This window comes from Ciconia boyciana, chromosome 4 (genome assembly GCF_034638445.1).
Source record: "Ciconia boyciana chromosome 4, ASM3463844v1, whole genome shotgun sequence".
Lineage (NCBI taxonomy): Eukaryota > Metazoa > Chordata > Aves > Ciconiiformes > Ciconiidae > Ciconia > Ciconia boyciana.
The window spans coordinates 15,902,195-15,916,099 of NC_132937.1; the positions used below are offsets into that span (position 1 = coordinate 15,902,195).

Sequence of the window (13,905 nt, forward strand, 5' to 3'; positions counted from 1 at the left end):
TTCAATCACTCTCATCTGCAGGTCATTCCTGCATACGACTGTTTTTGTTTTATTTTCCATACACCCTGTGGACACAGTGAGTCATATTTGCCTTATTTTGCAGAAAGAAGGAACTGGATCTTCAGCAAGATTAACCATCTGACTTTCCTATACCTCTGTGACATCCCTGTTAGTAGGTTAGGGGCATCACTTTCCATTTTCAAAGAGAGTAGTGTGATCTTTTAACACTGAAGTCTTCAGTTTCTCCTCTCAAGGGCACAAGAATTATGAAACAGGGAAACTGAGATACAGTGAAAGTAAGTGATTTTCCACTGACTTTAGGAAGCCTATACATAGCCTGGACTGTCTGTTTGTCAGAGCAGGGACTGTATATGGCTTCTGTGTTTGGGTAGTATGTAACAGCATGGTGCAGCACCATGATCTGGCCTGTAGAAATATGATTATAAAATTATTAATGATGTATACAGAATTAATGTATATACTATTAGCTTATAACTTAAACAGGAGCTGGAGTCACAAAAGCTGGGCTTGCTGTCACCTCCTAATGACCTCTTTGCTAGGGAGAATGCATATAGAGAAGGAATATGAGAACTGCTAGAAAGAAAGAGCAGGAAAAGTGAAGACAAATAAGAGAGGGAGCTCAGAAAGAAAATGAAGTAATTTGCCTTGCTCTTGGGGACATTCATATCTTACTTTCACCCCTTCAAAGAAGGAGTCTATAGGCTCTTCTGCTTCCCCTTGCTTGACCATCTGTGGTAGGCCAGCAAGCTGAGTCAGATTTTGGCTTAGCTTCACCAATATAAAATTACACTGGGTTCTGTCTGTTTTTGCTTACCTTTAGGTTTAGTCTGCCTCTGGTAGATGCAGGATGGGGGTAGTGGTAGCTGTCACCTTGAAAGATGAGTGGAAATAGCCTGCTGTCTGGGATTAAATGAGGTGAGCTGGTGGTTTTGGGGGAATGGGTTGGCACTAGAGTGGCAGGTGCTCCTCCATGCCCTCTCCTTGCACCACCTGTGTGATGCCTCTGTTGCCACTCAGGCCTCGTTACCCATAGGTGCTGATCACTGTGTTACTTAGTCACTTGCACCAAACTGTTCTTATGCCTGGGAAGCACGTGGGTCTCTCCTGAATAAATTCCGCTGCATACGTGGTCACGGCCTGCTCTCTGGTTAGAGCCCAGACTGGACCGTCAGCTGTATGTAAAGTCTTTTGCATGTTCTCCATTTATTAGCTGTAGAATAGCTCCCTTTTAAAAACCTTGCCTTCTTGTCGGAGCTGAATTTTCACCTTGCCTTTGCACTTTAGAAAGGCAATGAGACGCTCCTGAGGTGTGATCTCAGTGTGACGGCAGTATGGATATGAAGCTTCTTGCTGCAGTCTATTCACTTGTTCATTCTTGCCTTATAGTTCAAAAAACTCATTATTGTTTGACATCCTCTGCTATTAAAACCTCCGCTTGTGCAGGAGTTGTTTCTTGTTTGGATTGCGGCAACAGGCTTTTTGCTTTGCTTCCTGCTGCTTCTTGACAGCCGGTCTTGACAAGCCCTTCAGAATTACTGCTGCTTTGTTAATTTTCTGTTTTTTTCACCCCCTCCCGGTATTCTTACATTACGCCAGTGTTTATTTGACCACATACTGATTTAACATTTACAGTTACCAATTAGGATCAAAATATTGCTTTGACATTTACCTGAAATTCAAGGTCTTTATTGCTAAGACATCCAACTTAACGGAGTTTCTCTAATGCAACGCACAACCTTGCTCATGCTCTTAATTGTTAGGGGTAAGTCCTGTGATAAATGATGTCCATAAAGCTTGATGAGAAATTTGCTTACGGTGAACGGACAAAACATAGCATCTCTGCACTAAGAGTGTTTCTGGTTATTACATCTTTTATAAAGTCTTCCCTTGTCATCATTAGCATCACGCATTGGGGAAATGTACTAATTTTAGAAGGAAGTAACATCAGGGCAAATTGAGCAAATGGCAAAGTTCCACCATTGATAATCATTGGTAATGATCCCAGGCTTAAAATTAGCTTTTCTTTTTTTTTAAAACTCTTTGACATGAACTGTCTAAATTACATAGGAGACCTCTATGTCTAAGTAATTTCCTCTGCTTTCCTTCCCTTCTTTTAACCTTTCCTTACCCTCTTTTAACCTTTCCTTACCCTCTTTTTTGTTCTGCTTCTTTTTCTCTTCCTTTTCTGTGTTTCCATCCTTCATGTGCTTTTCTATTGCAATTCTGATTCACAGAAGCTTAATTTACCTGTTCTTTGTTTACCTGTTAAAATGTAGTTAGTGCTGAGAGTGAACGTGTTAGAATTTAACTACATAATATGCCAAAGAAATGTATCAATGGAGCAGTTCATGTCTCTCTTCTGTTTTCTCAGGCTGTTTGCCAATTTGGCCAGACAGCTTTTATGAACACTTACGACTCACAACTGAGAGGATTTGAAAATTTTGTATTTTATATTGAAATATCCCAACTCAAGGCTGATAGAAATCAATGGTAAAACTCTCAGTAATCTTGTTAGGAACAGAATTAATTCAGGTCAGTGTTTTTAAATGTCTCATCCTTGATTTCTACTCAGTCCTAATACTACAAACCATTATTATGGGAGTTGTTCTTTCTAGGAGGAAGAGGTTTATTGTACCATCACTCCAGAAAATGCAGTGCAGCAGCTTGGTCTCAGTCTTGCAGACTCACAGTGAGATGAGCTGTGTAATGTTTCTTCGGTGGTGTGTTTTGTGTATATATAAGTCTATGTGTTGTTAACCTCTGGAGTACCTGTTGGAAGAAGAGCACTGTGTGGTTCCCTTTCCCCACCTGGTTCAGGGTTGGACACTTAGCTTGCTCCTGACCCTAAGTTCAGCTCATAACTTTGTACTTTGTCCTTACCACGTAGAAGTGTCATACCCAGACCCTTGCTTGTCCTTGTTGGATATTTTTGTACCTCAATTATATCCCCCATTCTGCCGTTTCAAAGCTAAGTATTTTAAGCTGTTCATCATAAGACATATCTACCATTCCTCAGTGTTAGTCTTCCTGATCTCCTCTTGGATCTTACCCAAAATGTGCATGTCCTCCTTTAAACTCGGTGCCTCAGCTGCAGGACACACTGTACCAAAATAAGGCTTGATGAGAGGAGGGCATTAAAGAGTGGTTTTATAATTTCTTTTGCTTTATGGACAGATTCACCTGCCTCCGCCTTTGAGCATTTACTTAGCTTTCCTTCCAGCTGTTACATGTGGAGTGAAGATGTACAAAGGGAAAGGACTTTACGGAATGTTTTAATTCTTCATTTCATCTGCCTGAATATTGGCTATGCTTTAGGAGAGTTCACCTCTGAAGGACACACCGACACCAGATATTTATCTAGATTAATGCTCTCTTTTTCAGTTTTCAAGAAAATATCTAAGCCCCAAATATATGTTAAATCCAATTAAAAAGTACAGTTCCAACTTGGTTTTCCTACACTTCTACTCTCTCTCCCCATGTATCATTCAGTGCTGCCCGTAACAATTAAAACATATTTTTAAGGTCATATATTTAGATGCCTTTTACAAAAACATACACATTCAAAAGAAACATGTTTACATACCAGTTACAGTGTGGCAAAAAATGTGTTAGACTGTGGTACATGGGAGAGAATCACAAGTGTTTATTTCAACAAGCCTAAAAGTGAAGGTGTCTTAGTAAAAGTGAGAATTTTCTCATGTTTTCTTCACACCAGTATTCTACTCGGAAGTCATACCTTGGGCAGCCTCAGCTGATTAAAAACTGTCTGAACAACAGAGAAGGTGTGGGACTCCCTGACAAGCCATAGCACTGCATTACCCTATAGCCATTATAGCATAAGCTATACACCCTTTGATGTGATTCTCCAAATTGATCACCAAAGTAGCTCTCTCCAAGCTGAATGTAAGATGTAAATGTGCGATATCATCTCATTTTGCTTGTGGCAATCAGGATAGTCTGTTCCACTTGTTCTGATTTTTTTGAAAACAGGAGAATTGCATTGATGTATTTAACTAAGAAGTAATCAGAATGGGTCTCCTATGAGCAAAAATTTGGTTTCTGTATTTGAAGTGTTCCCATTTTTATACTTAAAAAGTTTTTCTTTGAAAAAGCAAAATTTGACCACTGGAGAACATGCAAGAAATGAAAAAGCATTTGAAAGATTCAGAGGAAGATTTTCAATATTTTCATAGTGCTTTTCTCCCAGCTTTTGTGCTGGAGGCAGCTTGGGAGGGGAGGGGGCAGTTTAGGAGGCTAGCTCTTTCCTCAGTTCACAGTGTTGAAATGGCTCTCTACCTTGTTCAGAATTCCTTCTCCCTCAAAATGCCCTTACCAAAAAGTCTGTTTTCAATAAACAAACAAACAAACAAACAGATTAAGAGGCACAAAACATACAAGAATAAACTTCTTAAATTCTTTCAAAATATCTTGGTTTTAGGTCAGAAAAAACATTTGTGGTGACATGCACTGCACTGCACTTGGGTGGTGGGATCCTTCTGTCATGCATGCCCACACTACAAGCAACCCCGGGCTCCCTGTACTGCTGATGGAAGAAGAGTTTGGGGGATGGATCAGTTCACCCTAGGGTGAAGGCCAGCCTTTGGTCGGGTGAATCTTTCCCTAAGCTAACTGTACTGAGCCAATCTCTACTGATTTTTAAGAACTAAGACAATTAGCTCATGTGGAAATGCCTGCACTGCAGATACTTGAAGTTAGACAAGGTTGTCTTAAAACAACTATGACAAGAAGAAGTTATGTGCACACATTTCCACAATAGAGAACAAATAAATTCCTACTATATGTTTTTGGAGCTGTTTAGAGCTACTCCCCTTTTCTGCTGCAGGAAGCAAAGAGGCCTTATTTTAACGCCCCATGTTGTTCCTTCTTAATTTCCTACGCTTAAAACTGCTGCCAATTAGACTAGAGGATGGATGTGGTCTGAGAGATTCTTCAGTCCTTGTAATAAGCCTGTTGACCAAGAAAACTAGCAGGGTCCTGGATGCCCTTTCTTTCGGGCAAAGCGGGCTGGCAGATTGCTTCCTGGCTGTCCCCGCACAGCCCAGCCGGGAAGTTAACTTTCAGTATTGGCAGTACCAAATGTTCACAACTCAGCTGCCAGGCTTCTGAAATCATGAAATTGGGTTAAAATGGAGAAGATTAAAAATAACAATCTGCGAGATTCTTTTTCATTGACTTATGAGCTAAGGGAAGGATTTGACTTGTGTTGTCAAATGTTTCTTCAGACTCAGCTTTTTTAAATACATGTGAGTTTTCTACCCAACTATAGGTGTAGTTTCCAGAAGACTGCAGGCATCATGGGTCGTGGAATGAATTTGTGAAAGTTTGGAGAACAGGGAGTTGTGATGGTTTTGATATGCATTGTCTTGAAGAATGTCATCTTCCCAAACAGGGAAAAGAAGCAATATAGTGTGACTTAGAGAAGTCATCCAACGACAAGTCCTTTGCTAGCATGGCCAACAAATCAGAGGAAGGACCCAATTCCCACCACATTTAACAACTACTGTGGATGTAAAATTGAAGTTTGGAGGGTTTACTTCTTTGGCCCTGCAGTTTTCCATATAAGTCTCCAGCTTTTTGCACTTGCGTCTCTGGGAATGAAATTTCCACCTTGCTCCACACATATGTATGTTGTTTATAAGCACATATGTATGTTGTTTATGGCCTTCCAATTTGGTTGGGGAGTCTGGTGTCATTTTCAGTCAAGGACTTGAAGAGTCTATGGGAAGTGAAAACCAATTGTTTCCACTAGTAAGATGATGTCTTGTGGTTCTTGGTATCTTTTTATTGTTTTTGATGAATGTGTCATAGTCACATTTCTGTGTTAAAAAAAGGACATGAGAACTCATGCTGATAAACTTAACCTAATGAATGATATCAAATATCAACTGCCTCATTTTCTTGCTAGAGGGCTGCAGTTTAGCTGGCAGAATGGAGAGGAATTGGCAAATTGGACCGGCACCTTTAATTTCACGGATGATGGAGCAGTGAAGAGTGGCAGTGACACAGGCACCAGGTACCAACACCCAAGGGAATGACTACAGACATCTCTCTCTCTTTGTATGAACCACAAATGTGAGCGCAGGCTGTATGAAAAATGAGATTTGCAGCTTGCTTTGGCTGCTCGGTACTGTTCCGCATGGCACAGAAGATGCCAGGGATGCCCAAGGGCTGTGCTGTTTTCCTGCTGCAAGGCCTTGGGGTCATTCTGGAATATGTCATAAGCATCCATGCAGTACACATGGTGTGTGTACCACCATGTGTGACTTCTGTGTCCTGGCCTCTCCTGTTTCCATTCTCCACCAATGTTATGTGTCAATATGTGGCAGCATGGGAGAGTGGGACTTGGGTGGGCAATGTCCCAACATGACAGTATTGATGCACGCAGAGCACACTGGAGAATCTGGCCCAAGGTTTTCTTTATAATAGAATATGTATTCTAAGAAAACATAGTTTAACTTGAAATCTTTCCAGGGCCTAGCAGGGGAAGAATGGAGTATTTCCTTTATTTACACTATTTTGAAAATATGAGAAGCACTGATGTGCCATTACACTTTTTATACTTATTAATTTGTGGTAGGATCCTTTTGACTGACACATATCTGAAGGGTCATGAAGAGCCATATTTGTAGTCAGGTAACTGGCTGCAGTTGTGCCTGAAGAGCTCTGTGGCTATTGCAGGTTATCTGCATAAATCTGGGTACAAGCATAGGGGAATATTTGGGGTCTCTTCCTGGAACCTCAGTTGCAGATGTTAAAAATCCCGAGTCGTGTACTATCAAGTTCAATAAGTAGCAGGGTAATCTTAGAAAGACTGTAAGTTAAAGAAAAAATAAAATAATTAAATTAAAAGAAGCTTACATTTAATACCTATGTATAAATAAAACTCTCTTTGGATAAATTACATATTTTGTTTAAAATATCATCACAGTATATTTTGGTAACCATACGCCACTACAGCTGTGGAGCTGATTGATAGCATTTCAAAGGCAAGCGGAAGTACAGAGTCTGACCTGCCAAAAATCATCCAATCTCACTGAACCGCAGCAATGCTGCAATTCCTGTTACGACTCTTCACTGTAATGTGATCCGGTATGAGTGCTACCTGCCACTTGGCTGGTTTAACTAGTTAAGATTCTTTTTATAAAGAACCAGCTTAAGCTGCAGTTTTTCACTCAGAGCAAGGGAAAAATGATTCATTCTATGTATGTATGTATATATGTATGTATGTATGTATGTGTGGACCTATCTATCTGTCTGTCTGTCTATCTATCTCTACTTTTGTTGCCTTGTTTGTGTATGCATCTACTGTCTGTGTATGCAAAGTCTTCAGTTTAGGCACTTGGCATATAAAAGAACTGAATGTGGCACAAAGACATCTTCTTGAAGACATGAGAGAATTAATAAATGTAGATTTCCCCCTCTAGGCACCCTTGACAGAGACAATTGAACCATTGTTGATTGCAGGACGGGGAACCAAAACCCTTGGCTGCAAAATACATACTAGTTGTGAGGCACCGAACGACAGTACTATTCTCAATCTAAACAGCCCCCTCGAAGACAAAGAGGTTCAGGATGCAAGTGGTTTTTATACAAACAGGCTCAAACTGCATAATTTAGGTATAAATTTCAAAGGTTATAATATCAATAAAAGATGCAAATTTCTAAGTCTTTGTCATGTTAATGACTGTGGAGCTGAAAGATGAGGATTTTGAGTTAGGGGTAAGTCTAGCTGCAACATATATTGCACATAAGTGTATTATGGATATTATTTATCCATTTGTCTACTGTCTGAAAGCTGAGAATACAGCAAAATAAAAAAGAACTGTATAAATGTGGAGGTGAGACTGGAAGTGAGGCTGTGGTGAATAACTGCAGAACTATGTAATAAATTGTTTACTGTTCACCTTTGATCACCTTTCTTACTGTGTTATCACTACACATCTCCTGAGAGTTAATCTGACACCCAACTTCAGGCTGTTGATATCAATTGAAAACAAGCCTTCCTCTAATGAATAATTCTTTCCACCAAATGGAAAACCTGTCAGACTACATTTTCCTGACCTGATTTTACTTGTATATATGTACACATCTCCAGAGAGATGTCTAAAGTGCACAAAACTCATTATATGTCAGCATACGCACAGTAAATACATTTCACTGCATGGCTCTGCAGTTTATTGTGTGTTATCACCTCCTTGTGAAAGGTTTGGTGTTTAAAGTTATTAATTGAAATAGATATTAATATGCTTTTCATTAGCTTATATCATTTATATATCTATATATAGATGGATACATGTTTATTCATACATATGTGGTATCAATCCATGTATATTCTATAACTACTCTTTATCTTTTAATCATGTAACTTAATACATGGTGTAGAGACATCGACAACTCATTCTGTAGGAGTGATTTATTAGACGAAAATGAAGGACTTCCAAAGCAAAGGCACACTGACAGAATAATTGCATTAGAATTGCAAGACACCCAGACTTCACGAGGGTAGCAGCCATATCAAAACCAACAGTGAAGATTAAACATTGCATGAAAAGGATCAAGTGGGACAGAAAAGAAGAATGTCACGTTATCTGATTTCAGTAGAAACTGATTCAGACCTTAACTAATGTATGAAGTTAAAGTGTGGCTTGCAATTGGAATATTTTTTACTGTCCAGGGGAGTTCATTACACAGTTTTGGCAAATGAGCCCTGCTCTGATTGCAGACAGTTCCACTGTGCCAGAGTAACCAAGCTAACCAAGGCTTTTCATCCCAGTGCATAAGACACTTCTTCAGATTGTATAGAACCAGTCCATGGAGATAAAAGCTAATATCATGAGCTCGGCTCAGTATGTGGTACAACTGAGAGTGTGGATCATGTTTGTGGCATCTAATATTGCTGTGGGTAGATGCCCGACAGAGATCTCTATTTGCTGGCTCCTTGGACACCAATAGCTTCATTTCAATGCATATTGCATTGCTGCAGGTCTTTTAGGTAGCAAAGAAGTTGTGAATAGTTTCAAGAAGTAAAAGTGAAACACTCAACAACTCCCCAAAGCCATAGGGATGTGTACTTTCAACTAAAGGAGGACTAGATGGGCTGCAGGCTCTTTGAAACCCTCACTCAGATGCAATGTCAACCAATTGTCAAATACTGGCTTATTTTTGGTTCTTACATATCAGCCATTGCTTAGATTTCTACCTTTTGCTTTTTATCTTGTGCTAAGTATTATAAATCTTACAACATCGTTGTGGGGAATCAGATAAAGGGTTCTATCTGATGCTAGTTAAGAGAAGTGATATGTGAAACTACTTCCTAGAGCCCTGATTCCTCTGTTCTCCTTTTAATGTTTTGCAGCTTACTGGGATTTGTGAGTCTTCATGCTTAAAGCATTTTTCATTGCCAAGAAGCTGCCTTAATGATGTGATGATCTATCTGCCATACTAGTTGGGTTATGGTGTTCTCTGCCACCTTCAGTCCATCTGAGCTGAAGATAAAGTTCAATGTAGGACTTAGGTGGTGAGACCGCAGAAGCCTTTGACGGGTGAGAGGAGATGTGAGCTTTATACTTTTGGGCCTGTCAGTTTGTACACTGAATTCTCCAGTATGACAAATCTGGAGCTTTGTCCCCTGTGGCTACAAAATAGAAAGTATAACCAATTGGATTCATCAAATACACATTTTATAAGAATGAATGTAAGGGCTTGAGACATCAGACCTCATTGGCCAGGACAGTAGCTGAAGATGTTCCTTAAGTCATAGTGCTGAACTTTTCATACAAAGATACTAAAATCTTGAGAACAACCAGAAAGAAAATAAAAAGCTGTTGCTTGCAATGATAAACTAAAATGTGTTTTTTGAGACGTTATTGATGTGTAAATGTTGTCATGTGTTTTGTTATGCCTCCCAGGTGGGGTGGTCATATGGATAACAACATCAGCAGCTTATTTCAATCAGTGATGGGAATGGGCTTGATTAAAACAGCCAAACAGCAGTTCATTAAAAATTGGAAGAGTTCTGAAATGACATTGGTAAAATAGGACTCCCTGCAGCATACCCCACTCTGCTTGTCAGGAGACAATGTTGTTTTGATACAGTGACTGTGAAAGAAAGGAAACACCAAAGTGTCCCTAAAACCAGGATTCAATGTACTCTCCAATAAATCATTCTAGGGGTGACACATTGTACAGTGGGAAAACTTCTAAACGAAGATGCATGGCAATCTGTGTGAGAGAAGAACCAGGAAGCACAGGGGGTAGTGGTGTTGATTCAGAAGTATGGCCTGCAGGGTGGGCTTATCCCAGGTGGGTGAACAAACTGCAGGACGGAGACTGGACTTTGCTATGTCATTTAGGGCTGTTTCTGCTTTAGCTCCTGCTGTTAGACCCACAGCTGTTGCAGTAGAGCTGTATTGGGTAGTATATTAGACTGAAATTTTGGAGAGACTTGGCTCCCAAGTAAGTGGACAGATGAGAAGGGAACAACGTGGCATTGGCTGGAGTGGATGTTTGGTCAATTCACACTGCTGATGTGGCAATGGACAGCAGAGCCAAGCAAGCCCAAATGTTCTGTGTGTTGAGACATGAAGACAGGAGATCAAAATCAGAATGGCAGAGAGCAGCCAGTGCTAGTTTGCCAGGAGCTTTCATAGTTGTGATGAAAAACATATCCTCAGGGTATTACAGCAATCATCTTAACTGTACAGATGTGTAAACTGTCTGTGAAGTCACGGGACCAGATCAAATAAGGAATCCAGAAAAGGAGCACCTCTGAGATATGACAGATGGATGCATGTACTTTTCTAAGGTTACTTGGGAGGTACATAGAGCTATCGATGAACTGCTTTTGAAGGACATAAATAGAAAAGCCTCTCCTCTTCTGTGGAAGATCAAACTTATGAATTTAGGTCTGCTTTGTGGAAGCACTTTTGGTTTTTTTAATGTAAAAATCTTTAATTGGGAAGATAGGCAGGGTATCTTGGGAAACAGCCCTTTTCTTGGTGGATGGACAGCTCTGATGCCATCTGTTACCAAAACCCAGAAAAACTTGTGACACTGTAAGGACACAAATCTAGCCAAACATTTCAAAATATCCTAGATGGAAGATCAGGAGGTTCAGGAGTTAATAGCTTTTAACCCCAGTTACATAAATCTCTTGGGAAGCATGAGTCCCTGTACAAGAATTCCAGCTCCTGACTTTTGTGTGTTTACTCCATTTCTTCTAGAAAGAAAACCATCCTTGAACTAAAGATGCCATTTCTATCTTCAGCTTCCAGGCATGGGATACAATTTTCCCGTCCTTGCTACACTGTATTGAAAAGCTTCCTGCTACTAGCAATTGCTTCCTCATGCAGTGTCTCCCTACTCAGTCACCATATGTTTAGATTAAGCTTCATAAGCCTCTCATGCTTTTTGGAACCTAAATCATTTCTGCAGGTTCTTTCGTAACTCTTGCCAGTGTCTCAAACCCTCAAACTTGAAAGAACTGGATGCAGTAATTCAGAAGAGCTGTTACCACATGGTGTATACAAAGATGTATGACCATTTTCTCTTGCTTATATTTTCTTTTTTTTTTTACATGACACAGTTTATAATGACATATTTTATTGCCAGCTACAGCCACATACTGAAAGTTCATGATCAGTTAGACATCTACTACATCTACTAGCATTAGAAATGAGGTGGTAAAAGATTTAAACCAGTTAATGCCAGTGACATTGGCATCAGCAGGTGGTAGCCAGGAGGAATGTGGCTACACATATTTTACATTTTTGCCCCCAAGGAGGAGGGAGTCAATAGTTTCACCAACGCATATAGGAGAAGACTTGCTTCTCCAGCCTCCTCCTTCGTGCCCACAGCACCTTCTCTCAGTTCAGTCTTTCAAGCACCATCCTGGTGTGGACAAGTCAACACAGGCTCTCAAACAGCACAAACAACACATGCAGCAATGTGATTTTTTGTGCCACAGCCCTAGTGAAGTGTAAATTAATCTAAGGGCATCAAACATTTCTGCTTCACTTGCCAATTCTCAGAGCAGGGGGTTCTCATTTAACATCAGCACATCCACAGGTGTTTTCTTTTACAAGGTGTAGTGTGAAAGGTCATTATGATTTCCATCAACTTCAGAGGCTGCTCTTGTTCTTGGTGGTAATCGTGTAGTCTAGGCAGTTTCTGTGAGAGCAGAGCCCAAGGTCCCCGTTCCTGCCTGCCAGCGACTTACCTGTCCATCAGCCTCTACATCAACTTCCTTATCTGCCAGTTGGGGATCGTGCCTTCCAAAAGCGGTCAAAGTAATCTTAGGAGAATATGCCATGCGAAGTGGTAGGATGCACTCTTTGAGGGAAAAAGATCACTGTATTGATATGAGGCCCTTAAACCTTTTGACCAAATCTTGTAGTTTTTGATGTTGTCGCATAGAAATATTAATAGAAGCAAAGGCTAGCAGGATTTGGTGGCTCACTCACAATGGACTCTCTAATGATGTCAACACCTAGTTTGCTCTGCTCTGAATGAGTTTTCCAGAGCCCCTATAGCCATGATATGTTCCACCTCAGCAGTATTTTTGCTACATGGGTCTGAAGATCCCATGCTGGCCCTGCCAGATGAACGTGAGTCCCTGTGTGCTTTGGGGAGTGTGCTCTGGAACACTTGCAAGGTTCCTGAGTAGGGAAGGTGAATCTAGACCTGAGGCTGGCCATGGATCTGCCCATACTGATGAGTACAGGCACTGCTAATTGGACAGTTCTCTTAATAAGTATTTAGCAGAAGCCTGCAGGGCTTGGTTCATTTATTCTCATTTCTTAGTCACTGGATAATGTGTATTTTTGTAAAGATCTTTGTTTTTCCTGCAGGGTAGGTGGAATCCTTCCTGCGATACTCTGCTTTCTTGCAGTGTAAGTGCTGCAGCCTCACTGCGAACAGTGCAGGACTGGCACTGCAGGAATGAGCAAAATGGGAAGGTGGCTTGTGCAGGAGAAAATGGTCTTGTTTAAAAGATGCCTGACAATTACACTCAATTATATTTTAAAACCTTTGTTCAATATATCAGACAAATCAGTGCCTCAATCCAAGTGTTACTTAAAGGCAGGATTGAAGTCTCAGGCTTTTTAATTCATGTAGCATGATCAAGAAAAGGTAACTTTTGATCAAAGCAGGAGCAGCCCAACTGTAGATGATCACAGACCTAAGAGTTAGCTGGTGTACTGGAAAACCAAATCTGTCTCTCACTAGCGAGCTCAGTAAGCTGCTCAGCTGGAAGTGAGGTTGCAATGGGAGACATGAGGGTTAGAAAAGAAGAAAGTCTTAGTCAAAAATGGAAAATTGCAGAGTGAACAGCATCTCATTTCTGGGCATTCAGTACTGAGAGCCATAAAAAAAGAGTCCTCTCTGAGTACTTGCAGCTTGTGTGGTGTTCAGATACAGGATTTGATCCTGGAACAATGTTGTAGATTTGAAAGCTACAATTGAACTGAATGGACATAGAGCAGTGAGTCGTGTGTAGTGCCCGGTACCCTGGGAAAATGCAATCCTGTGTGCAACTGTGTGGTTTGTTGTGATTCGGTTGTAGTTGTGTTCCCTATTGTAAAGAATCATGAATTCTTGTGTTGGTTTTCCCGTAGACTTGTGACCTTTGAGGGATAAAAGTTATTTAGATTTCAGCAGGGGAAGCGAAGGCAATGCAGGGAGAGGACATTCTGGCAGTGACTTATCAACTCTGTTTTATGGATATAAAACATGACTGTCATTCGTGTAAAGCTGAAACACAGTCCTTTTCCATAGCAAAAGTAATAGTGTAGTCAGACTTGTCACTTATCAGTAATCAGGAGCATAAATCAAAATAAACTGCATTACGCCCCTGCTTCTTAG

At 40.5% G+C, this 13,905-nt stretch overlaps 1 protein-coding gene across 2 annotated transcripts in view; it reads left to right on the top strand.

Annotated features, from left to right (window-relative positions):
* ST8SIA5 (ST8 alpha-N-acetyl-neuraminide alpha-2,8-sialyltransferase 5) overlaps positions 1-13,905 on the top strand; it is a 48,496-nt gene that overhangs the window by 10,498 nt on the left and 24,093 nt on the right. Inside the window, exon 2 of one of the 2 annotated variants that reach the window (XM_072859167.1) lies at positions 5,948-6,055. The exons of the other annotated variant lie outside the window; for it this stretch is intronic. Coding sequence (XP_072715268.1) covers positions 5,948-6,055 — 108 coding nt within the window. The remainder of the gene's footprint in view (positions 1-5,947; positions 6,056-13,905) is intronic. 2 annotated transcript variants of the gene reach the window in all.